This window comes from Blastomyces dermatitidis (assembly GCF_000003525.1).
Source record: "Blastomyces dermatitidis ER-3 genomic scaffold supercont1.4, whole genome shotgun sequence".
Classification (NCBI taxonomy): Eukaryota; Fungi; Ascomycota; class Eurotiomycetes; order Onygenales; family Ajellomycetaceae; genus Blastomyces; species Blastomyces dermatitidis.
In genome coordinates this window covers 970,852-994,475 of record NW_025544777.1, presented here as the reverse complement: position 1 = coordinate 994,475, position 23,624 = coordinate 970,852, and the positions used below count along the sequence as shown (strand labels likewise).

The window sequence follows — 23,624 nt, the reverse complement described above, 5'->3', positions numbered from 1 at the left end:
GCAGAGCAGAGTAAGTTATAGAGGAGATTTTTTCTTCGTTGAACCAGGTAGCGGTACCTGCAGACTGTATTTATGTCATCCATTATTATTGTTAACTAAACAAAGATCAAGATACATAGATACAAACTCCACCTAAAAAATAATTAAATAATTTTTTTTAAAGATCACTCAATTCCTCTTGATCTTCCTAAATTTTTATTTTTATTTATTTATTCATTTTACTCATAGATTCTGGTGTTGTTATGGATGGAACCATCACTTGCCCCTCCTCCTCTCCTCTCCCCAAGAACCCGCTGATGTACCGGTACCTGTTGCCCTGCTGCCGCGTCTTTGTCGTCACATTCCACTTGGCATCACGTGGGCGACCTTCGTTGCCCTTCGGTGCGCTTCGGTGTTTTTCTTCGCTTTTCCACAGGTAAGAAGAAATCCCCTACCTACCTAACAAAGGGCGAGGGAACCAACAAGGACAAACAGGACCAGCAGTCGGGCTGTCAACAGCCGGGTAATAATAATATACCATACAGATAACAGACACAACTTCTCTGACGGGGAAGAAGGGTTGGGCCCAGCCCAATCATAATGACAATCATTTGTTGGATTTATTTGCTCACGGCCTTGACTGCCCAATAATGAATCTATACCCAATGATCGAGGCACAAATATCCCGCTTTTATCTATCGCTCTAATGCGCCCTGTTTACAGTACATACAAATGCTAAGACAAAAACCAAGAGAATGAAAATAAAACGACGTGGGAGGCCGGGATAATGAAAACAAAATAGAAAAAAGGAAAATACCAATAGAAGCAACCAAAATTAACAACAACAACAACAACCAATGCAACCCGCGAAATATGAACCCCGGACCTCTTCAAGGGTCTCAAACTATATCCCCTGGATCCCGCGACCTCTTCACTAACCGTGATTGCTTCCGCCTCGACTTTGTTGCAGAAGACTCAGCTTGCTCTACCCCTTTTTCATCCTGGGTATTATCTTGATGATGGACACTCCCAGCCCCTGCTCCCGCTACAGCTCCTTCAGCTCCCCCAGCTCGTTCCGGCGAAGGTGAAAGTGAAGGTGAAGGTGAGTCATCCATTCCGTCAACCTCAACGGCTCGCACGGGACTATTCCTCCCCAGCGGACTCCGCCCCGCCCGACGACTCCGCGTCGGCTCAAACACCCCCGTATCCGGCGGGACCCAGCTCCCGCCCCCTCCATTGTTAGCCCCATCATAGACGAATGCGCCTGTCGCGGAGCTGGATATCCTTTCGGACCGGGTAGACGAGCGCGCAGGACTCTTCCCTCTAGATATAGATCGCCCCCCGCTGTCGGACATCGATTCCACCCCCCACGATGAGTCGATGCCGTCGTCGAACTCCCCCACCTCTACTCCAATGCTAGAGCATGCCCTTGACCGGCGTGCCAAATGCACTTTCCTCTGGTCCTCATCTCCCATAATACTCTCTATTGTGCGTGGTAGATGTATCATGGAATTAGATCCGTTTGTCCAGTCCGAGTCAAAGGATACCCGAGGGTGTAAGGGTAGTGGGGAGACGGCTGGGTTGCGGGGCAAGAACTCTGGAAAGGTCATCGTGGACGTATCGTCGTTCTCAGTGTAGTAGTACCCATTTGGCTGTAGATCCGGTGCTGCGAATCGGCCCTCTACACCTTCCGCTGGATGGATGGGGACTGAGGATTTCCCTTCGGCCACGGCCCGGAAAGTATCCAGTTTAATATTTAGTTCGTCGCCTGTAGCTTTAGCCCTGACAGCAGCTTCCTCCGGCGTAGTGTTTTCATCTGCTGCAGCCGCGTCAGCCCTAGGGCCACCCCATGTCCGTTGACCAGCAGTAAAAATCCCATAGACCATATAAAGCCAGTTAAAGAAAGGATTCAGAATGAACATCAGGGGGTAAAGCCATGCTTTATACCGTCGAAGCTTCGCGCCAAAATAAAGCATGAGCAAGTAGTTTAAACCAAGGGATACTGCGATGAACCCCACAGGCAAATTTTCCACTTTATTGGACGTAGTTATGACCGATATGACCATGATGAAAAAGAGAAGAGCGGTTGTGCGGATGGTATTTTGCATAAACCGTACAAGGCATAACATGGGATATCGATACCACAAACGAATGTCAGTAAGCATGCACACCTCATTCGTGATAAACCCGAGGAACCACCGTCTTCGCTGTTTCAGTAAACCGCGGAAGGTCTGGACGGCCTCCGTTTTGCAGAACGCGCTCGTGCACATCTGAATTTGATATCGCTCCTTGGCTCCAATCATAAAGAGATGAGTGAGCCAACGGTCTTCGCCAAGGTGACATTTGCCAAAATCGAACAAGTCCTCGCACTGCTCTGCCTTGTCTGCGAAATAATATTTAGCCATTTTACGGAAGGCTGAAAATCGAAGGATCGTAAGTGCGCCTGGGAGGCAGGTGACAGATCCGCATCCAGATTCAACAGATCGCTCGAATAGCTGTCCATGTATATACTCTAGATCCTGAAGGAGAGTAATCAAGGTGTTCTTTTGCGTGGTTGAGGTAATAACGCCGGTCATGGCAAGCATATTCCGTTTACTTCCTGGTTTTAATTCCATGTCGTACATGAAATTTTGAAGACAAACCCGATCAAGAATGCAATCCGAATCAATAAATAGCACGAAGAGGTTGTCATTTCTCTGGAGGTACTTCGCGTAAATCTTGTCAATCAGTTTGAACGTCAGCTTTTGGCAGTGCCTTTTCCCTCCATGCTTGAACCGCGATATAGTGATTCTAGCACCTTTGTATGAGACATCAATGCTCTCCGGATAACATTTGAGGGTGATAGGCACCCCGAGATGGGCAGCAACTGTCAGATATGATTCATCGACTTGACCGCCGTCATAGGAGAGGAAAACATGGATGCACGACGGCGGATAATCGCAGTCAACCACCGAGTCGACGGCTTTTATTAATATGTCAGGCGCCTCCTTGTACACAGGCATCACGATGACAGTTTTAGGAGCAGTACGCTCATCAAGAACCTCCTTGATTCGTTTTGTCCGTCCGACGGAGTTTGTCACTAATCTGTAGATGCAGAATAACCACGGAATGATGAGTAGAATGGCAAAGGTCCAGAATGCAAACCATTGCAGAAAGGACACGACCTGAACAGGGAAATGCCGTGTGATATTTGGCGGGAGGGGTAGAGTAACGACCATGACCGGGAGAAATGCGCCACTATGAGGGAAAACATGATTAGCAAGGAGAGGGGTGGACAGCCCAGAAATGAGAACCGCAGACAGGAGCACGTACCGAAATCCCGTGAACATCAACATCATGATAACAGCGAGGACTTTTATACTCCAATGATCCGCTTTTACAAACACTTTTCCTAGGCAGTATAGGAAAGCTGCTAGCCATAGAAACCACTCGAGGAAAGCCGCCACGATGAAAGGCCCCAATACGGATACATAGACGATCTTCAACAAACAAAATCAAAGATCAGCAGTCGGATATATATATATATATATATTATTTTAGTATAGAAGCTTATCAGAAAGACTCACATCCTGGACTGCCCATGATGGTATATCATCCCCATTGTCGTGGGCCATGTTTAAGCCGGTGCTTGAAACTCGCGAATATCGTAGCAGCTTCAAAGGGGAGCAGATATGCAGTTGACAAGACGTGAAACATGAGATGAGCTTAGGAACACACCGAGAACGACGGTGGCACCCGCCACCGATCAGCCCGGCAGATCGAGCTAATCACGTTCAATCACTGACAATCAGTCATTGGCATAAAAAACTGCAACCGGGAAGTTGAACTGATATCTGTAGCCGCAGTGGTAATTCTGGCGCAGCCTGCAGGGAGCCGGAATGTCCCAGTTTATCACCACGGATGCAGGTTAATGTTGGAGAAGAAATTAACAGATATGGTTATATGTATAATTCAAGCTCTCCGTCCACGACAAGGACATGACTTGTATGTGTTCCTGAATGTAGCAAATGGTTGGCGAGGGTTGCTACTGGGCTAGTTGGAATGTGAATATAGCGAGTCAGGGACAACAAAGAGACCATGTCATCCAGTCAAAACAACCCACACGCACACACACACCCGGTCGACTGGAGCAAGAACACACAAAGAACTTGATGTAAAGAGATAAAACAGCAAATATAGTAAAGGTTTAGTAGTTGATGCCTGAGGTATGTTAGAGGAGGACAGAAGGAATGAACTGAAATGAACTGGTCTCCGCCGCATCGACAAGACTTCCAAGCAGTGGAACGTCTTGGGCGATGCGATTTGTTGCAGCAGGCGCAAGGAACCGCCAGTCCAAGCAGCTGCAGCCGGCCAGTGGAAGCATTGCCGCCGAATTGGGGAGAGAGATTCCCCGTAATCCGTACTGCCTGCAACCAGAATTGCTGCCGATAGAAAACGGGGAGAAAATAAATCAGAGTTAGTGATCGCCGAATATGAGCTGCCTGTGGTGGTTGAGTGGTGAGTGGGGAGATATTATGTATGCTATTTAGGGGGTTATGTTCAAGGAGGAAGTACTAATAATACTCGAGGCTTCCTCACCACCAAACTCAGGAACATAGTGCCTTATCTCTGTGCTAATTAATCTTGCCATTTGAATCAGGCAGTTATATATGTAAAGTGCATACATACATATTTGTGTGGAGTAGTTAGATATCAGAATGTATAGCAAATGCTGACTTCTTGCTGTGACTCCGCGCTGACTTTCCCGGCGCGGAACAACAATGCCCCATTCCTTCCTGTGTGCTAACTTCTAAGCTTGGAAACCAGCCGAAGAAAAAAATAAGAAAAAGAAAAAGAAAAAAAAATACGGCAACTGAGAGTCTCCAAGAAAAAATATCCCCCTCTCCAACAACGCAATTATTCAACATTTTCTCCAGTTTCTTCTAGAAAATTTATACCGCTTCCCCATATAGATATCTATCTCGACAATTAAGTCGATCTAGATAACAACTTGTCTTCGGATCTTTCTGTGCAGTTACTCCCGCGATCCTTATCCATAAACCGCCAGCCCGCCCGCGCGTGCGAATTTCCCCGCCCCTGTACCTATAGATACACCCTGCTTTTGTCGCCCGATTGCACACAGGGAATTCCCATAACACCATACCTTCTGGCCCCTTGCTATATCAAATGATCTAAGTCTGCCATCGCTCTATCACAAATTTTCATTGGTATTACCGGCCACTCGGGAATAGCAGAGCACGCAGGATCTTCCCCGCTAGGATCAGGACCGCGTGCCTACCTGTGTCCATTTGCGTCTCTCCCTCTCTCCATCTCCCTCTTAAATCTACGTCTCCTTTACCAAGATAATACTTCATATCACATAAAAAAAAAATGACGGAGGAACAGCAACAAGCTGCTGCGCCCGCAGAAGTAAACCCCAACGCACAGGCTGAAAACGATGTAAAGCAGGTGCTTGTGGAGCTCAAGGAACAAGAGCCAGCAAAACAGGATGCTCAAAGTGCTGCCCAAGAAAGCAGTAAGAAAACAGATGCAAAACCAGATACAAACGGCAAGGCTTCAGAAGGGAACACGGATGGTGCTGGGGAGGAGGATGCGGAGGCCAAAGAAGAAGCTAGGATCATTGCAGCTGCCGCAAAGCTGGGCCAGGATGCTGAATCAAAGAGCGACTCTAAGGACGGTGAGCAAAAGGATACAAACAGGGGCCAAGGACAGGCGTCGCGAGGTGGCCGTGGTGCCCATCGCCCCCGCGTAAACCACCGTGACAACATCAAATCAGATGTTTCGACGCTGAAGGAGACAAGCGACCCGGACGAGATCCGTAAACAGGTCAGCCCTCGTCCAATATTCTGTGTGATCCGGCGGCTTTAAAAAAAGCGAAGTCACAGATCATTTATCTTTCTAACCCTTTTGCTTCCTCATAGGTCGAATTCTACTTCTCTGACTCGAACCTTCTCATGGATAAATTCCTCCTCTCCAAGGTTGGCGGCAGCGAAAATCGCCCCGTCGAACTGTCCCTCCTGCACTCCTTCAAGCGCATGCGTCGCTTCCAGCCATTCAGCGCCGTTGTCGATGCGCTAAAGGACTCCAAGACACTCGAGCTGACCGACGACAATACCTGCGTCAGGCGTAAGGTGGCCCTTCCCGAAACCGTCAAGGAATCGCTAGATCCCACCGTTGTCAAGCTGTTTGAAGATAAAGCGATGGATCGCAGCATTTACGCGAAGGGATTCGGCCCTGAAGAACCTAGCACACAATTCGACATCGAGGCCTTCTTCACGCCATACGGCCCCACCAATGCCATCCGCCTGAGACGGACGGCTGATAAGATCTTCAAGGGAAGTGTGTTCGTTGAATTTGACAGTGAGGAGACGCAAAAGGCGTTCCTGGCCCTCGACCCCAAGCCGAAGTGGAAGGGTACCACTGAGCTCCTGATCAAGAGCAAGAGAGATTATTGCGATGAGAAGATTAAGGAAATTGAAGCTGGTCGTCTGCGGCCCAATAGCGGCCGGGGCAGAGGTGGTCATAGAGGGCGGGGCCGTGGGGGGTCGTCGAACCATCACGATCGTCGGGGAGATGATCATGGAAAGGGCTTTAGGGGCGGTCGAGGTGGACGTGGTCACAGAGGCGGCAGAGGTGGTCGTCAAGAGGCTCAAAAGGATTCTCGGTATGTTTTCTTTCTTTTTCTTTCTTTTTCTTTTTCCCTTCCGAATCTCCATTGTTCCTTATCATTCACAAAAATCCTATTCTCGAGGTTTTTTTTTTTTTTTTTTTTTTTCATTTTATTTTATTTTCCTTTTTTCTTTTAAGATCGTGCATAGCTAACCCTACTCCCCTTGCTTTTTCTTTTTTTTTTCGCTTTCATAGTGGTGTCCCCGTAATCCAGGTACCAGCTGCGACAGACTCAACAGCCAAGGCAGGACAAAAACGTGCGCGGGAAGATGACGGCAATGCTGCTGCCGCCAATGGCTCTTCTGCTTCCAATGGCACTGCCGGCCCCAGTGCTGAGGCTGGCGCTCCTCCTGCCAAAAAAGTTGATACTAAAGAGTCATGATAATTGTCCTGTGCCTTGCCATTTCTCTTCCTCTTCATCCTCTTCTTCTTTCCCAATTCAACCTATAGAAATGGGGTCAAAGGAATATAGCAAATGACGAACGGTTTATTCATATTTCAGAAGGACAATTTTTCTTTTTAATTAAGCCTTCGAAATGTTTTTAGCTCCAATGCTCGCTTCTTACCTTTTTGTTGTTTAAAAAACAAAATCAATATGTATGAAAAGCCTCCCCTTTGTGGGCATGATTGGTACTTCTGGTGCTGGAGGGTCATAGAATTGGATACCTGTCATTTTTTCTTCGTGTTCATTATTTCCTTTTTCTCTTCTTCTTCTTCTCCTCCCTCCTTTTCCCCTTCTTCCTCTGTTTGATATCCTCTTTTTTCTTGCCGTGGCGGAAATTTTATTGCATCTGGTCTCCTGTTCTGCTCACGGTTCGTTTCCTTTCGCTTTCGTTCCGGTAGTGACTAGTGACTACCGGGCTTCTCATTTCTAATATGTTTCATCTACGTGATTTTTTCAACCATATACTGTTGTATGAGCTATATCGGTGTTGTTTTTGTGTGCCCTTCCTCCTCCTTTTATATGCTTCATCGTCTCAAAACGTGTCTTCCTCCATATTACTATTTTCTACCTGTTTTACCGCTTGGATTTAAGATATGAGGTGATGTCTACTGCTAGTTATTACATGCCAGCCACCAATATGTGAAGTAACGTACTACTCGTTCCTGGGGTGTAACTAGTTCAGTAACACACTATCTGAGCCTGCAAATCTCCAAGAGGCTTCATGGTATGCTAATAGTTAACTTCTATACGCGTGGGAACATTTGGGACCAAAAAATAAAATAAAAAATAACATCTGATTGGCATTCTATTTGCATTCGCTAGTTCTACTATGGACCAACATCCTCAGATTTGACAAGGACTCCGATAGTTGCCCATGTTCCCGGCTGTGTATGAATCACATACGCTACCTGTATTCCGAATTCCATCCTACCAAAACAGTTGTCATCGAAATGAATTGGAAATGCCACTTCGCCTACGTTCTTATGTGGGAAAAAGGAAATATGAGCAAATGCGGCCTGTGCTGTGCCAGATATAGATTACAGACGCGCCTTGGATTGAGCCTTTGGAGGCGGGGTGATTCTCCGATCGAGCCTGCGCTTTAGCCGGTCTGCGTTTACCTTGTACGTGCGCGGGAACCAGCTGTATAGGGTCTTTTCGTCATCGCCAAATAGCATGCTTGTGACTGCCTGAGCGCAGAGGAAACAGAGGACCATTCCTAGGGTTTTGAAATAAATAAATATCAGTCAGGTTTAGAGAGCCACAAATACATCTATATATAGATATATGTGTAAAACGTAGAACGATTTGGAGGTTTTGAAAAATTATGCTTGGGTGTGGGTGGGTGCTAACTCACCATGCCCCTGAAAGGATGCCGAGATAAACAACCCAGGTTCCCCCGGAATCTCTCCAACCAACGGATGCCCATCAGCACTATACCCCATAATGCCAGTCCATTCATGTCGCACGCGGCCGGCAGGATCATCACGGCCCCAATTCTTCCCGAAGAACTCCACCGTCGATGCGGCAAGATACTCACTAATCGCCGGCTCGAGCACAGAGTCATCCGTAGTTCCATAATTGGCCAGGCCGCCATTCTCACTTTCACAGAACCCGCCACCGATGACGATGTCGCGGGGATACTTCGATGCGTCGGGACATTGGATCATGTAGTCAAATCCGCTGCCGTAGTTGAAGGAGTAGGTGGTGGAGAGGCCGGAGGCTGGCATTGCCGATCCAGGCCTGTGTGCTGTCACCTGACCGCGGACGGGGACTATGACGCCTTGAAGCTTTGGGTAGAGGGCCGCTGAGTAGCCGTTCGTCGCCATGATGACTTTCGTTGCTTGAATGTTGCCGCGAAGAGTTACGACAGTCCAGTGCTTCACTTTGCCGTGGCCATTGTCCTTACTAGTGCTACTTTCTTGCCTGTGCAAACTGGTAACAGGGGTATTCGTTTGAAGGTTTAGGCCCTTCTTTAGACATAACTTGAGAAGTCCTATGACAAACTTATATGCGCTGAGACTGCCGGCTTCGTACGTAATGGCTCCGGCAGCCCCCGGGACTAGGAACTTCTCCTCCGTTTCCTTCCTGTTCCAGAACGTATATTTGCTTGCAGGGTGATTTTTCATGATCTTCTGCATGAATTTGACTGTTGTAGCTGCTTGTTCTAATGTTTCTTGGTCGTATATCACGTCCGTTGTGTCGATGTGCTTGCTCTCGCACTGGATGTTGTGTTTCCGTGCAAAGTCGTGCACCTGACGAACAGTGTTGAGTTCAAGTTTCGCGATTTTGATGGCTTCGTCGAGACCTAGTTTTTCCACGTTTGTTGGAAAGGTCGTATAAGAAGCCCCCTTGGTGTGGCCGCCTAATATCCGATTTCGCAGTATGGTATGCGTTTAATTAGCTAGATTGTTCATAGAAAATTAAGGGGCTTTCCGTGGACATTGCATGCAAGTCGCCGGACGGGACACATTAGAAATCAGGGAAAAGAGGAATAGATACATATATCTCATTTGTAGAATAATAAAAATACAAAATAAAAATAAAAATAAAAGTAAAAGTAAAGAAGGAATGAGTACCATTTCGCCCCGACGCTCCGCTAGCAGCCTGCCTCGCCTCAAGCATAACAATCTTCGTCCCTGGAGCTCGACATAGTATATTGTATGCAATGGCCGCACCAGATATTCCTGATCCGACTATCGCAATATCAGCCTCCGCAGGAAGCTTCACGGTTGAGCATATATCCCCGATCTCATCTGGCGGGTTCTGCCAGTATGAGACTGTAGGGTTTGGATGGGGCAGTGAAACTGGTATGGAGATACGTTCATCCATTTTGGGTTTGCTTCCTGGTAAACGACACAAGGGCAAAGGTAAGAAGAGATGGAGAAAACCAGTCGTTCTTATGTTTAGATTGTGTTTAGATTTCCTCGGTTATGTAGTAGTAAACGGCTGAGGATGTGGGGTATGTATGGGGAAAATGGGACGTAGTTTCAATGACAGTTCCCCAACGTTGGTAAGATATAGAAGGCTTTTTTTCATATCAAACACGTAGCAAGCGGGCCTCCCCCATTTTAAGCGTCGGTCAACTGTGCAAGTACGGTTAAGGGAAACGGGATCTAGCGGGAACCATGAGCCTGGGTGGCGCGCCTCCAACGATTCCCATGACAGCGGCAAGGTATGCTTCAAACGAGTTAATGTGATCATCATATCATCTGTAGCCCACAGTCCTATCGCAATGTTGGAAGTTGAATCCATTTTGCCCTCAAGCGAAATTTCCTGCATGTGCTGAGGATCAACTGACCGGTTTCAAACAAAACCTTCCCTTGTAACGCAGAGAAGTTAATTAGTTCCAGGGCATATTTGATTGGAAGAAAGTTGTGACTTGGTAAGGGTCAGACGATTATCCCTGGTCAGAGGCCAATGTGTATGTATGGAAGTCATGACTTCAGGTTCCAAAAATATCTAAGCCTTGAGAGGCTAACTAGCCAATCAGCGACGATAGGGAGGTTCGGGTCATGTGATATATTAGATTTCGGGTTCGACCAATAGAATCAACTTCTGATTTCAACTTGTTCAAGTCGCTCCATCGCCGAAAGCCAGCAAAAATGAGGAGATTGATTTGGCAATGGCTGCCTAAGAAGTTCACTAGGTGATAGCAAGTAGTGAGTTAGAAGCGCCACGACTAGCAAAGAAAAGGGAACAGAGATATTGGAGGTTTGGCTTCTTTGCAAAGCAAAGCTCCTCCTATATTAAACCCCGCAAACGGAATGCTTTCTCTTCCGCGCTACCCAACGCCCTGGACAACTTGTTGATTGAGATACCCTTGCCTCTAGGTGATTGGCATGGTGGACATACATTATCTTGAGAACTGTTTACTCTTACTTCCAAACTGCACTCTCTGTGTAGCGAGCGATGACGGCCATTCCCGGACATTGAGAGTTGTTTGACGGCCCATCTCGTTGAGAGGAAAAATTGATATAAAACTCAATTGCTATCTGCGTCTGAACCCTCACTCATCCTGCTCTCCTCGCTATATGTTGGAGCTATGGGCGACACCTTTCCGATTGCTTGCTTGAAATTTCGGCCCGAACAGATTGAACGGATAGGGATATTTGTCTTCGCTAGGAATCTCTCGAGCTAGAGAACCGTGTTGCAACCTACCTCTTCCGTTAGCCCTGAGCATCCTAGCCAATCCGAATCTATTTTCAAAAGAACCCAAACAGATATTGCGGCGGCCATCCTTCATTGATCCCGATGTGGGATTGGTATGATAGGAGATATTCACCTCACACCATATTACAATCACTACGATTTATGGAAACTCCTCTGTTCTTCCTGTTCTATCACGCTCAATGATCGCAACGGATTATATCCCCTGCAGCTGTATCCTGATGATATGTGGTAGCACAAGGCACCATTAGGAGTCTAAACACGAACACCCCTCGTGCTTTCAGAAATATAACGCGGCGTATTGCTATTGGAATTGACTTAGAACAAGAGTTAAAATGACATACAGACATACAGGTTTCATATATCCTTATTTCTCTGGCTAACGGACTCCAAGAGAGAAAAAGCCTCTCAAAGGTCGAGCCTCACCATGATGGTTCTAGTATAGGAAGTGGATTCATATATGCCCACTCGACCAATTTGCTTGATCGATAAGAGGTGAACTGCACCAAAGTCCGCCACTCCTCAGGAAATGGAAACGAGAACTAGTCACGTGGATTTGGCTCCCTCAGCCTGCCTACTATTTGCTCGCCTACAGTTCCAAGGTTCTCGAAACACCCCTCGGCTTGTAACGTCGGCATTTCGTTTCAGAAAATTTCGAATCCACTGTACTGAAATCCGTCAGATGATTTTGAGACGCTAAAACGCTCGAGCCTATGTTGATTTAGCTTTATTTATTCAGCTTAGAGATGCGCCTCTTATGCAAGAGTCGCTTTGCTAGTTGCTTGGAGGCGATTTTTGCTGCGGAGATGGGCTCATGTGAATTCCCTTTTTCCTTTACCCTGACAAATAACAAAGATATCAAATCAAACACAAACCGCCATCTATTCGTGGCCATGATAAAGTGAAAAAGTGACAACTAACCCCTCTCTTAGCACGATCTACTTTTGATGCTCGACATATCCTCGCCCCTGAGTGTACTCCAGAGTTTGAATAGATATTTGGCACCAAACGACCTTGCGATATAGTTCACTACTATGCCATTTGAAAATAAATTTGCGGCTAACACAAGTGTTGATGCCGAAAGACACAGGAAACTATAACATTACCAGGGCTATTGGCCTGTTTCACCGGAGGAAGTTTGGCGCAGGAGGTTTTATCCGGATTCTCAAATGGGCCATGGCTGGAGGACGCTCTGACGCCTTTCCTGGTGTTCGCTAGTGCAGAAGAAGTGAAACAAATCTGAAAGCTCGCAGAATGAATGGTCTACCGAAGCTGCAATAGGAAACGGATCCATGTTCCGACGATTCATTTAATTGTTCACCATTGCCTGGCTCGACCAAACGAAGGACATGATCAGACATTGGAAGGCGGATGAAGGACGATATGAAGAAGAAAAACTGGTCGCGTGTTATTTGCTATATTTGCCAACAACTTTCTCAAAGGAGAACTTCGGAGCCCCCGGTGGGATATCAACAATTGAAAACGCAGATCATTGAAGTCGCCGTGGAGGCGGATCAAGCCCCCAAAGCAATTTTCGTGGGTGTAGATTGTTGCCAAAACAGACATTCCCACAGATTTACGCAGCGTAGCCACTGCAGTCAGATTTTTCTTCGCTAATGAGGCCGACTTTTCATTTAGGGTATCCTTGGTCATTTATTACGCATATTTGGGTCACATATCAAGGGAGTTTACATGGCTAAACTCAAACTTTTAAGCATATATATGCCGTATTCTTTAGCAATCCCGACAGGCTCCTGGGTTGGGCAAGTCAACAGATCAAGGTATAAAACTCACATGTTCTTTATCGACTGCATTGCTCAGAAGGAAATTGAGATAGGGCTTGGACACTAAGCCACCTGCCGCATTTCGTGCCAAGCCACTGGCTGGCCGTGATCTTCGATCCCGGACACGTTAAAGTGCTGCGTGTCAACATGGATAAACACCTACAGAATACAATGATATACTCCGTATAATTCGACTCGGAAGCTGCCGTGTCTCCACGGCCTCTCAAAATGAGAAACTTTCATACTAAATGCTAGGCCCTGCGGAGCTGGTTAAACGTGTGAGTGGTCTAGCCTCCACCGGATATTTCATAAAAGTCATCAACAGTTATTCACGTCTTTGCGGATATACTGGGATCTGCATCATGAGAAAGCGCTCTCAATCACGGCTGTGACCTGTATTATTGGTTCGCCATCTTTGCCCTCGTTTTGGACTATGGAGGGAATCACTTCTTGACGGTGCAGGATGGCGAGTCCTCGTGGCAGCCCTTGCTACTAGCTTCCGCAACGATATCAAGTCGGATAGGCCCACACACAGAGGAATATCATGGTTAGAAAACAGCTACTGTGACTTCCTCATGTGTTAGAATCAAAGATAGAAATGCCCAAGATGGGAGAGAGAGAGAGGTAGAGAAACTGAAGAGAAAGGAGGGGCTCTCATGCCAAGCAATCAGCTAATCTTTCCAGGAAGAAGAGCATGGCGAAATCCATCGCGGGGTAAAACATGGTTTTCAGTGATTTGCTGGGATATCAGATCATCATCTGCTGGAGGGAAAATGCGCAACCTTGGAAGGTTTGAGCAAAAACATCATTAGAAAAACCGTCTAGTTGGGAAGCAGGTGAATCTGAACGGAATCGACCACTTGGTAACGGCATTGGTTGAATCTACAGGGTTTGCATAAATGTTTCGCATAAGGTTGGCAGGCTTGGGCACTCACTCCCTGCAGAATCTTTGGCCGCTATGCTTAATCTCTACGGAGTACTCTGTAGATGCTCGTCATCATAGCGAGAGTTTCTGGCCCTAGTGGCGCCAAGAGTATGCTATATTTAACAGCGGGTCCCCTGGGAAGTCGGCAAAGGTTTGGTGATGAACTGCCCTTGTTGACGTTTCGGCTCCGTGCCAACCAACTCCACAATATGTGGCCAGAATTTTTTTAAACCCGGTTCTTGATCTTGGGTTCTACTGAGGGGTGCGGAAGTTCAACATGATACTACTTCATGGATAATGCCAACGGAGTCACGGTCTGGTGCTCCTAGACGGTATGTTCGTGTATCACCGTTCCATCCGTCCCGTGAGCCGGACCTAGCATGTTGTGGCAATTTTTGGACTCTATGTCCTTAGGACACTGACCATGCTTGAGATGTGGGATTTTGCGTCTCTCGCTTTGAACCAGAGAATTCTTGTTTACGGATTGCACCTGGCACATTAAGAAACTGAATATGACGTTTCTTTTCTCCATTTATTTACGTTTCTGCTGTGGAAATTCCAAATCGCGGGCGCTGTTGGCAACCTTGACTCATATCAATGTTGTTGAATAATTTTTACTGTGCGCCCGTTACGCCGGCCAGTGGCTCGCGAACCTATTCGGATAGGGTAGAAGTACCTCCAAGCCGCCAAATGCTGATCATGCACAAGCAGAAGGTCAAAAATGCGAGCGTTTATCCTCCGCCTCGAATATACGAGCTCGGGCTTCATGGATCACAACGAACTGCTCCGTCTTGGCAAGTCTCTAGCGCCCGAAGCGAGCACAGAGCGGTTACACTCTTTTGGCGATTTTGAACCGAATACTTGGGCCCACAGCATATACGGATCTAGGATGAAATGCTTGTCCAGCATAGATACTCGCTCCCTCTATCACAACGCGCCGCAGCCGCAATCCCGTACAGATCCTAGCAGAAACCAGGGGTCAACTACCCCAATCTATCTCCATTCCGAAAATGTGGAGGGCTGTATAGCTCCATTTTGTACTTTAAGACTGCCGGTAGTCCGGCAAAATTTTATTCAAAATAGTACTCCATTCCTGTTTGCTTCTCACGCAAGATAGACGAATTTTCATTTTCATCGTCAAATGGGAGACGCTCATACACAGCCATGTCTGAATTATACGAGGGCAGACGTCAACATCTACTGGTCTAGGAAGCTATCTAGTTTCTGAATCAGACGTTGGATTCAAAGATTCTCCTCCACGGTCCCCGGAATGGAAGCCGCAAAGAAGAGAGTGGCTGATAGTTTCCTCGATCTTCTTGCTCTATCTAATGATTGCCTTAGATTCAACCATCATTGTCCCCGTTCTTCCGGTATGTGTCTATCATATCCTTTGACGATCGTGACAGTATTCTTACTCCTGACTGATAGACGATAGCAAGCGAGCTAAATGGCACTGCTGTTCACGCTTTTTGGGCGGGAACCTCATTTCTCTTGACCTACGCCGTTTTTCAACCCTTCATCGCCGTTTTGTCTGATATATTCGGACGCCGGGAAGTGATGCTAGCCAGCGTCAGCCTTTTTACTACCGGTACATTAATCGCATGTTTAGCCCAGAATTTCTCCACGCTTTTAGCCGGGCGTTCTATCCAAGGAGTGGGGGCCGGCGGTGTCTTTGTCCTTGGCTATGTCATTCTTACCGACATTGTCCCTCTCAGGCAGCGTCCGAAGTTCACAGCAATTATTCAAATGGCATGGGCAGTTGGGACCATCCTTGGGCCACTTTTTGGCGGCTTATTTGCTGAACACTCAACATGGCGATGGACGTTCTATATTAATTTCCCTTCTGCGCGATTGGTTTCGTAATGGTTCCAATTGCGCTCAGGCTTCAACGGCAGGAGTCCTCATTTATGGATAAGATCAAACAAGTTGACTGGATCGGAGGCACTCTATTCATTACAAGTACTACCCTCCCCCTGATAGCGATCTCCTGGGGTGGCACTCAATTTGCATGGGACCACATGGCAACTTTCGCTCCCATGTTAATCGGTATATTTGGACTCCTGTGTACAATTTGGTACGAGTTCCGCATAGCGAATATTCCCTTTTTGCGAAAGAACATGTTCTATTGCCGGTCTGCGATAGCCGCATATATCTGCTCATTGATTCAAGGACTAGAGGTACGTTGGCAGCACGACAACGCGAATGCTATTCACCCCTCCTCTTGTATGGTTGGCTAATAATAGATTACAGCTGTACATTGCGCTTTACTATATCCCGCTCTATTTACAGGCTGTTCAAGGGCTAAGTCCTGTTCGTACTAGAATCAGCGCCCTACTGGGCAATAGGGGCAGGATGGGTTCTCACAACACTTTCAACTGGCCTCCTACTACTGTTGGACGCCAATACCAAAACACCTGTTTGGGCTACTATCCTAGTATTTCTTGGGTTTGGGCATGGCTTGATTCTCAGTGCACTCAACCTCGGGGTTCAGGCCATCTCAACTGTCAACAACGTCGCCCACGCAGTTATGATGTATTCATTCCTCCGGGCCGTTGGTGCTGCCCTAGGGATAGGAATGGGGGGCACAGTCTTCTAGAACGTTATTTCCCAGAGCCTAAGCGACGCCGGGCTTCCAACCGAAATTTCAAAGAACGCAGAGGCGTATATCGAAACCCTTCACAATCTACCCTTATTTTCACCGTTCAAATTCAGCGTTATCGAATGCTATGTGAAAGGCATCCAAGGTGTCTTTGCTGTAATCACAGGGTTCAGTGGCCTTGCTATGTTCCTCAGCTTCCTGATAGCAAGGCACTCTACGGACAAATATTTTGTGGCTGAAGATGATTCGATTGAATATGAGGGACCTTATCAAAATCGATCAATGATGGAGGAACCCATGTTGGAGAAACTGGCACATCCAGAAGCAACACACACGGCTAGATCAAGCGACAGCTATCCGGGTGTTTTTGAGTTTGAGGGCTATAAATCAGCACAAATTACATGTATCTATCATGGATAGGTACCATTTTTACCTCCAAAATAGACACGCGAGTTTGACATGAATGATAGTCAATTTCCATTCTCTTGCGAAGGATAAAGTTTATTTCTTTAACCTCTGATGAGTCCTATCTTCTGAAGCATCATGATCTATTGGTGGGCAGGTTCTTTTGGCATTTACATCTGTATTTTGTATTCTGCGTTCCAGTCTCTTTCATAGTAACAATGCCATTTTACTTCTACATGTAACTTACATATCTTCTTCTGCGTCAATTCTTTTCTCGTCTTCGGTTCATCCCCTTTCTTGAATTCTTTCCAACGGCTGCTCGCGCCTGAACTCATTTTGGATCTTCTACTTGATTTGCCTTCCAGCCCTGCCATCGCAGGAGAGAAGCTCCTTTGAAGTGAAAACATCGCCATACGCTAGCGACCTTTCTACGTGCGCATGAAATTAGTACTCCATATAACCATATTACCAACATGCGAGCGCGAAAACTTTCTTCTCGCATCCCCACATAGACTGAAGAAGTGGGAAGTCCAATTTTGGCTAGAATGGACGTTAATTGGCTACTTTTGCGGAAGCAGCTTTTTATCTCAAACGTAGCTAAACCCAACCTTGCTGGTAAAATAATGATTGTTATGGCATCGAATACTCTTCCTAACCAGCTTATTTAGGCGTAAACACCAAATCTTGCTCGGATTCTACACATGTATAAAAACATGGAGCCTGTCATTCGCGCCAATTTAAATCCTGCCTCCACCTTAAATTTCTCGAAGCGAGCTGAAAGAAACCCGCCGGCGCGGAGAGAAATTCCTTCCTGGAACAGCAATGGTGGAGAGGAAGGGTTCAAACGAGAAAGGGGCGATGAGAAACAGTTTTCAACCACTGGGACGCCATCATGAACAGAAATGTGACAGAGTAGGATTCCAATCCTACTCGTGGTGCATACGATGATAATAGGGCAAGGAGGAGCTTGTCTTACCAGCATCAGCGAGAGTAACGCAGGGGACTTATAGTATCCACACTTGGAAATATTTCAACTGGAATATTCAACACCTCACCATCGACTTCTTTTCCCAAAGTGCTTACACCAGCGATTTGAATCTTGATGGAATGGAATGCTACCCCCATGTGTAGATAGAGAACCTTTGGCCCTCACCACGCATCCCTTCATACTCCCGGAAGGTCTCCAACCCCACTGGTATCATTTCACAAACTTTGTGAAAGACATCATCGTTAACCAGGGATCGACGAGAGAGTTAAGTTAAAAGCGGCGCAAATATTCCATCTTTGAAAGGTATTGCTCCCTGAATTATTTCGTCCAATGTTAAGACCAGCCTACCTAACAATCAAACAAACGCGTTGACATTTTCATTCAATAGGAATTCAACTTGAGCGCTGATGGGGATATGCGTTGAGTACCCCTGGAACTACTTAGCTATTACCTAAGTAAATATGTGGTGCTAGATTGGGAGGTAAAAATATCCACCGGGTCCTCCCCAAATGGGCATAAATCCCATGGCAAAAGCATTAATAAAGGAGATCCATAAAAATCAAACACTTTGCAGAACAAAATGAAAGAGAAATATGCCAAAGAAATGATCATGAATATCTATGGACGTATACTCCATTTTCGCAGTTCGCCATGACACGACGTTGAAGCGCGCACAAATATACACAGGCGACAGGATTATGTCAGTTCCTCTAATAATATAGTGAGAATTCCATGCGGCGCGTCTGCCGCCTAGGGAGAAAAAAGGGAATTAGGCGACAACATGAATACACAATATTCGATGAGGCCGATCTTCATTATTATGCCACCGGCTGGTAGGTGGCAGGCGTGTAAGGGAGTTTATTGTATTTCCAGAATCATTAGTCAATCGTGGGCAGCAGCCGCAATTTTATGGCATTTCGCAGTTGTAGTACGCCATTGGTTCACTAATGTGGTACGAAACTTCCGGAGGGTTTTGAACCAAATTTGCCATTAGCTCCATATGTTCCTCTTGAGTTAAGCTTCGTCCCCGGACATCTATGGGGTATGGCTGGTTAAAGAATTGAGAGTATTGGTCCCCAATCGATCCTAGCCAGAACATTGGGTCAACGTTGGCATTGGAATAGGTAAGATGGCCTGCTGTCGTGGATGCCGTAGTATAATTCGGATCCCAGTGCTGTAAGCCTGGAAGCACGGAAGGAAAATGGTTATATAGGGAATTTGGATCAAACGGAACGTCGCTATGATTGGCAACTGGAGGTGCATATGATGTCGTCGCCACTGCTTGCCTGAGCTGGGTTGACTCCTGGTACTTGGACTGTGGTACAAAGGGAGCTGGTGAAGGAGTGGCTGTTGGTGACTTAGGGGATGTGTTCCGACTGACACAAACTGGATATGGCTGTGGACGATTAACGACGTTGGGGATTGCTTGAGAGAGTGATGGAGATGGGCCCGGCGTCACACACTCATCGATAGTCGTATGACAAGATGAGGCGACGGAAATCGTAGCATCGCTACGGGGAGTGGACACGGATGGAGGGGTCGTGACTTCATGTGACGAGGAAGGAGAGGAGCGGTTGGACGGAGACTGTACCACGAAAGATTCATCGGTCCCATAAGCTCTGAGGCAGCCTGCAATAAGGCTTCTATAAAGTTGGAGGGCAGATTCTACCCCTGGCCATCGCTCCGCACTCACTATAAGTACGTCTAAGGCAATAGCAATATGGCCTTTAACCTCGTCGATGGGATGTTCCTGTCGAATTGCAGGATATGAAAGTGACCAAAGAACAGTATTCAATGCCATGAATACAGACTGGGTGAAAATCCAAGTCAGGTCCACAGAATTCGTGTCGACTTGAGTTTTATGCATTTTTATGTTAAAGACAGATGCATTGTAACACCTCGTCGCAGCCTCAAGGGAAGGTTCCGGGACCTGTGGAGATGGCCGAAACATGAATACGATCATCGTATTCCGCCTTCCTTGGAACCTTGATGCGAATCAGTGCTAAGTTTTAAAAATGATCCTGTAGAAAGTAAAATAAAATAAAATAAGAAAAACCTTCCCACTTACCATAACTCGCTAAGCCCGCTACCCTCATCATTTTTCGGGCAGGACGCAACCCAGCGATCAAGTTTAGCTAACATATTAGTAAACCACGGATCATTGTCATCGTGGGGTCTATCTCGCTTTTTAAGGTATAACGTTCGTCGGATTTCGGCCTGGAGGAGTCTCATTTTAAAGAAATGAATTGCAATACACTTCTTCATAATTGGTTGGCTGCCGGGCAGGATGCCGCCGCGTGTAATAAAACGATCATCAACCATAGAAAAGAATTCAACATTTATATGATCGTGGGTTATGGCGAAAGCACTCGGACGACCAAGGCTATGAGACAAACCATATTCCATTGATGTTATAATCCAGAATAGGCGCCTTCGCATATCTAGTTCGAGACAATCTAGCGGGCCTGACGATGACTTCGTTATGGTCTCCTCATCCGTTAAACCTAGATCTTGGCAAATTTTAACAGCAACCCCCACTACCCAATATGCGGCAGTCCTTGTTGGCGTTAATAATGAATACTGCGCGATGAGTGCTAAACACTGTAGAGTGGATATGTCCATCCGTTTTATTGAAGGATCCAAAAAGGGAAGTGCAGCCAGATAGTAGCTGTCTGCCAATCCCGCATACTGTGGGCTGAGCTTCTGCATGCTGATCGCAATGACAAGTCGGGATTGGAAATTATGGCAAGGGTCTTGAGATCCGTCCAAAACAGCATCTATTTCCCGGCGGAATGAAGGTTCATGCAAGGTGGGAAGCATGTATTGCGCTGGTAGAAAATGTCAGTCAATAGACAGAGACTTGAAGAATAAACGGCGTTGGCGAGACATGGGCTTTACCTTTGACCATGAATATATCCACGAGTCGGTAGGTCAACTCCCGTGGTGGGAGATTAGGCTCCGCAACAGAACTTATCATTGGATATATTTTCGAGGTTGGTTTTTGACTCTCCTGGGTAAAAGCATATTTGATTTCCTGCGCAGTGGCCTCATTCACGACTTCTTTAATGCTCTTCGAATCTGTATTCTGCTTTGCCATTTCCATCACAAGACGAGTAATCGTGATGCCACTTGACGGTCCTAGGAACCTGGGCTCATCTGTTTCTTTGAACCTTATGAGACCTGCCCCGCGAACCATGAGTTCGGCATCAGGACAATGGCTGATTTCGCTCTCGACCTGAGCCAATTCCTGGCTAAGAATCTTTATCCTTTCGCGCAACTGCAATATATACGTCCTTGATATATTTCGATTTCTTGCTGGGTCATAGTATACGCATTTCGTATTGGATCGTTGGCAGGGCTCGCATCTGGGTATCCCTGGGTCGCATCTCGATTTTCTCTGCATTATCATACGTGAGTGGAAGCAAATGTAAGTGATGGATGAAAAGTTCACAATATCATATTCAAAGGCGGTGGAACAGGAAGGAGGGTATGGATATCGTATGTACTGTACAACATCAGCAGCCCCAGGCACAGGGATAGAGGAGGCTGGTTATACCTGTCTGCACCGCGTACAGGCGGTTAATGTGTGAGCGATGCGACCATTGGTCACTTCTCCTGAACGCGCAGGGGTTTTGTGCGGTGACGTCCTCCACGGATCAGTGAAGGACTGTTTAACATTGGTAGCAGCCATTTGGACCTTGATGTCTTCAAGGTCTCAATTGCCAGATCGACGCAACCAAGAGTCGCGGGGAACAGACAGCGTGTGGCCGTTCATGTGAAACTGGGTCAATGAGAAGGGCAAAAGGTTGCATATCATATCAGAAGTCCTAGTATCAAGATCAGCAAATAATAGATTTGAATGTTTACTCATGAATTGTTCCATCTTGATCAATAATATGTTTGAAGCTGTTGATAGTGGCTTCAGCTACTGCAGTCACATGTCTCAATTAATCAATAATTTCTCATACAAAATTCTATAATTGCTTCAAATTTTATACTCTATGTATTCTTATTATCAATTTTCTCATTATCTTGACTTATTTTTATTTATTGTAAATATAATTATTTTTCAATTTTAATTCTGACTTTTTTTAAAAATATATATAATTTTTATAATCAATTTTCAATTCTTTAATATTTTTTTTATTAAATACTATTAAATTAAATATATAATAAAAATAATTTTTTAATAAAATTTTATTATTTATTTTATTTTAAAAAGAATTGAATTTAAATTTATATAATATTAATATAAAATTTTTATATATTTTATTTTTTATATATATTTATAATTAATTTAACTGTAGTTACTATTTTTTATATAATATAAAAATATAAAAGACTATTACTTAAACTGATTAATAAAAGTATAAATATAGTATACACTGCTATATAGAGTCAGATATAAGAGTAAAAACTCATCTAATTCTCTAAAAGATGAGAGATAAGTATACACTCTTATATATACTGTGATTGTTTTATAGAGATTAACTCTTGTAGAAGAAGTAATTATCTATGAAGAAAAGAACAGAGACTCTGTAGAGAAGAAGTAAAAGCTCTTATAGAAGAAGTAATTATATATAAAGAGAAGAATAAAGACTTTGTAAAGAAGAAGTAAAAGCTCTTATAGAAGAAGTAATTATATATAAAGAAAAGAGCAGAAAGAGAAGATAGAATTAAAAGCTTTAGAAAATAGTAAGAGATGAAGTGAAAGCTAGAGTTGAATAGAGAATTAATTTAAATAGAGAGTGAAAGTATATCATAGTTTCTCTATCTGTAAGAAATCCCGCTTCTCGCGGATTCTTTACCTCTATTTCTATCTCTTATGTAATCAATAGAGTTAGCAGCTCTTGACTACACATAACTATATAAACTGAAGTTTGTGAATACTATTCATAACTTAGCTTGAATACTATTATATATTTAATCTCTATATTTTATCTTTCTATTATGAATACTTCTAGTAGTTAATAGTTTATATTATATCAAGTTATAAACATCTGAATAATCATCTGTAAGTACTTATTCTTACATTTCAAGCTCAGTCAGTCAGTAATCACTTATTATAACTGAAAGAACTAAAAACTTATATACTTCAATCTCTATAAACTCTACTACAGACACTTAGAAACAGCTATCTAAATTATGAATAATCTCTATAAAAGAAGTCTCAGAGAACTTATTAATTATTTATAAAATACTATTCTCTACATCTGTAATAGAGAAATTCTTTAAATTTATAAATAAATCAATCTTAGTAAAGAATATTCTTAAGTATCTCTTATAGAATCAAGCTATTTTTCTATAAGAAATATTTACTATTTATAAATATTCTTAAACTGAGTCTCTAGATATAATTTTCAGAGATATCTATGAACTGAAAAGAAACTTTCTTAAGCTATAATTACTTAAGATCACTTATTAAATCATAATCTATAAAAGCTTTTATAAGTTTGTATTTAAAATTGACTTATAAGCTCAGCTATATAATATAAAAGATAAAGAAGCTGTTATCTATATAATAACAAATCTCTACTATACTGAAGTCAAGAACTAGCTGAATTATCTAGAGAATAATTATAAGAGATTATACTAATCTATTCTTAAAATCTATTTAAAGAATAAATTAAGAAACTTTATAAACTGAATAAAGAATATCTGAA

General features: G+C 44.7%; 6 protein-coding genes across 6 annotated transcripts; 3 read left to right on the top strand and 3 right to left on the bottom strand.

Moving 5' to 3' along the window:
- Positions 1 to 135: 135 nt before the first annotated feature.
- Positions 136 to 6,643, bottom strand: BDCG_03964 (chitin synthase). Its single transcript, XM_045419632.1, has 3 exons — positions 3,546 to 6,643; positions 3,292 to 3,458; positions 136 to 3,216 (listed from the first exon to the last, which is right to left on the bottom strand). Exons 1-3 carry the CDS (start codon positions 3,591 to 3,593, stop codon positions 879 to 881), a joined length of 2,553 nt encoding a protein of 850 aa, XP_045275887.1. The 5' UTR covers positions 3,594 to 6,643; the 3' UTR covers positions 136 to 878.
- BDCG_03963 (lupus La protein) lies at positions 4,789 to 9,261 on the top strand. Its single transcript, XM_045419631.1, has 3 exons — positions 4,789 to 5,805; positions 5,901 to 6,643; positions 6,844 to 9,261. The coding sequence occupies exons 1-3, from the start codon at positions 5,350 to 5,352 to the stop codon at positions 7,028 to 7,030; spliced, it is 1,386 nt and encodes a 461-aa protein (XP_045275886.1). The 5' UTR covers positions 4,789 to 5,349; the 3' UTR covers positions 7,031 to 9,261.
- BDCG_03962 (FAD dependent oxidoreductase) lies at positions 7,870 to 10,808 on the bottom strand. The gene is made up of 3 exons (XM_045419630.1): positions 9,670 to 10,808; positions 8,448 to 9,455; positions 7,870 to 8,309 (listed from the first exon to the last, which is right to left on the bottom strand). Exons 1-3 carry the CDS (start codon positions 9,920 to 9,922, stop codon positions 8,131 to 8,133), a joined length of 1,440 nt encoding a protein of 479 aa, XP_045275885.1. The 5' UTR covers positions 9,923 to 10,808; the 3' UTR covers positions 7,870 to 8,130.
- A 3,882-nt stretch (positions 10,809 to 14,690) lies between these two features.
- Positions 14,691 to 16,988, top strand: BDCG_03961 (MFS multidrug transporter; the record flags this gene model as incomplete). The annotated part of the gene is made up of 6 exons (XM_045419629.1): positions 14,691 to 14,991; positions 15,311 to 15,339; positions 15,398 to 15,792; positions 15,852 to 16,146; positions 16,220 to 16,501; positions 16,581 to 16,988. 6 exons carry the CDS (start codon positions 14,691 to 14,693, stop codon positions 16,986 to 16,988), a joined length of 1,710 nt encoding a protein of 569 aa, XP_045275884.1.
- A 113-nt stretch (positions 16,989 to 17,101) lies between these two features.
- On the bottom strand, positions 17,102 to 21,908 carry BDCG_03959 (fungal specific transcription factor domain-containing protein). The gene is made up of 4 exons (XM_045419627.1): positions 21,518 to 21,908; positions 20,860 to 21,358; positions 20,030 to 20,789; positions 17,102 to 19,946 (listed from the first exon to the last, which is right to left on the bottom strand). Exons 1-4 carry the CDS (start codon positions 21,650 to 21,652, stop codon positions 18,869 to 18,871), a joined length of 2,472 nt encoding a protein of 823 aa, XP_045275882.1. The 5' UTR covers positions 21,653 to 21,908; the 3' UTR covers positions 17,102 to 18,868.
- Positions 17,542 to 18,141, top strand: BDCG_03960 (uncharacterized protein). Its single transcript, XM_045419628.1, has one exon. It carries the CDS (start codon positions 17,675 to 17,677, stop codon positions 17,867 to 17,869), a length of 195 nt encoding a protein of 64 aa, XP_045275883.1. The 5' UTR covers positions 17,542 to 17,674; the 3' UTR covers positions 17,870 to 18,141.
- Positions 21,909 to 23,624: the final 1,716 nt, after the last annotated feature.

What these genes read in the sequence shown, in the direction of transcription:
- BDCG_03959 (XM_045419627.1), bottom strand. Translation starts at nt 21,652, where the DNA reads ATGGCTGCTACCAATGTTAAACAGTCCTTCACTGATCCGTGGAGGACG. An exon ending in CCTGTACGCGGTGCAGACAG is followed by an intron (nt 21,359 to 21,517) that starts GTATAACCAGCC and finishes ATGATAATGCAG; the next exon opens with AGAAAATCGAGATGCGACCC. An exon ending in GGATATATTCATGGTCAAAG is followed by an intron (nt 20,790 to 20,859) that starts GTAAAGCCCATG and finishes ATTTTCTACCAG; the next exon opens with CGCAATACATGCTTCCCACC.
- BDCG_03964 (XM_045419632.1), bottom strand. Translation starts at nt 3,593, where the DNA reads ATGGCCCACGACAATGGGGATGATATACCATCATGGGCAGTCCAGGAT. An exon ending in CATCATGGGCAGTCCAGGAT is followed by an intron (nt 3,459 to 3,545) that starts GTGAGTCTTTCT and finishes TGTTTGTTGAAG; the next exon opens with ATCGTCTATGTATCCGTATT. An exon ending in TTGATGTTCACGGGATTTCG is followed by an intron (nt 3,217 to 3,291) that starts GTACGTGCTCCT and finishes TTTCCCTCATAG; the next exon opens with TGGCGCATTTCTCCCGGTCA.
- BDCG_03960 (XM_045419628.1), top strand. Translation starts at nt 17,675, where the DNA reads ATGTATAAAAACATGGAGCCTGTCATTCGCGCCAATTTAAATCCTGCC.
- BDCG_03963 (XM_045419631.1), top strand. Translation starts at nt 5,350, where the DNA reads ATGACGGAGGAACAGCAACAAGCTGCTGCGCCCGCAGAAGTAAACCCC. An exon ending in CGGACGAGATCCGTAAACAG is followed by an intron (nt 5,806 to 5,900) that starts GTCAGCCCTCGT and finishes GCTTCCTCATAG; the next exon opens with GTCGAATTCTACTTCTCTGA. An exon ending in GAGGCTCAAAAGGATTCTCG is followed by an intron (nt 6,644 to 6,843) that starts GTATGTTTTCTT and finishes TCGCTTTCATAG; the next exon opens with TGGTGTCCCCGTAATCCAGG.
- BDCG_03962 (XM_045419630.1), bottom strand. Translation starts at nt 9,922, where the DNA reads ATGGATGAACGTATCTCCATACCAGTTTCACTGCCCCATCCAAACCCT. An exon ending in CGGAGCGTCGGGGCGAAATG is followed by an intron (nt 9,456 to 9,669) that starts GTACTCATTCCT and finishes ATCGGATATTAG; the next exon opens with GCGGCCACACCAAGGGGGCT. An exon ending in GGCATCCTTTCAGGGGCATG is followed by an intron (nt 8,310 to 8,447) that starts GTGAGTTAGCAC and finishes TCAAAACCCTAG; the next exon opens with GAATGGTCCTCTGTTTCCTC.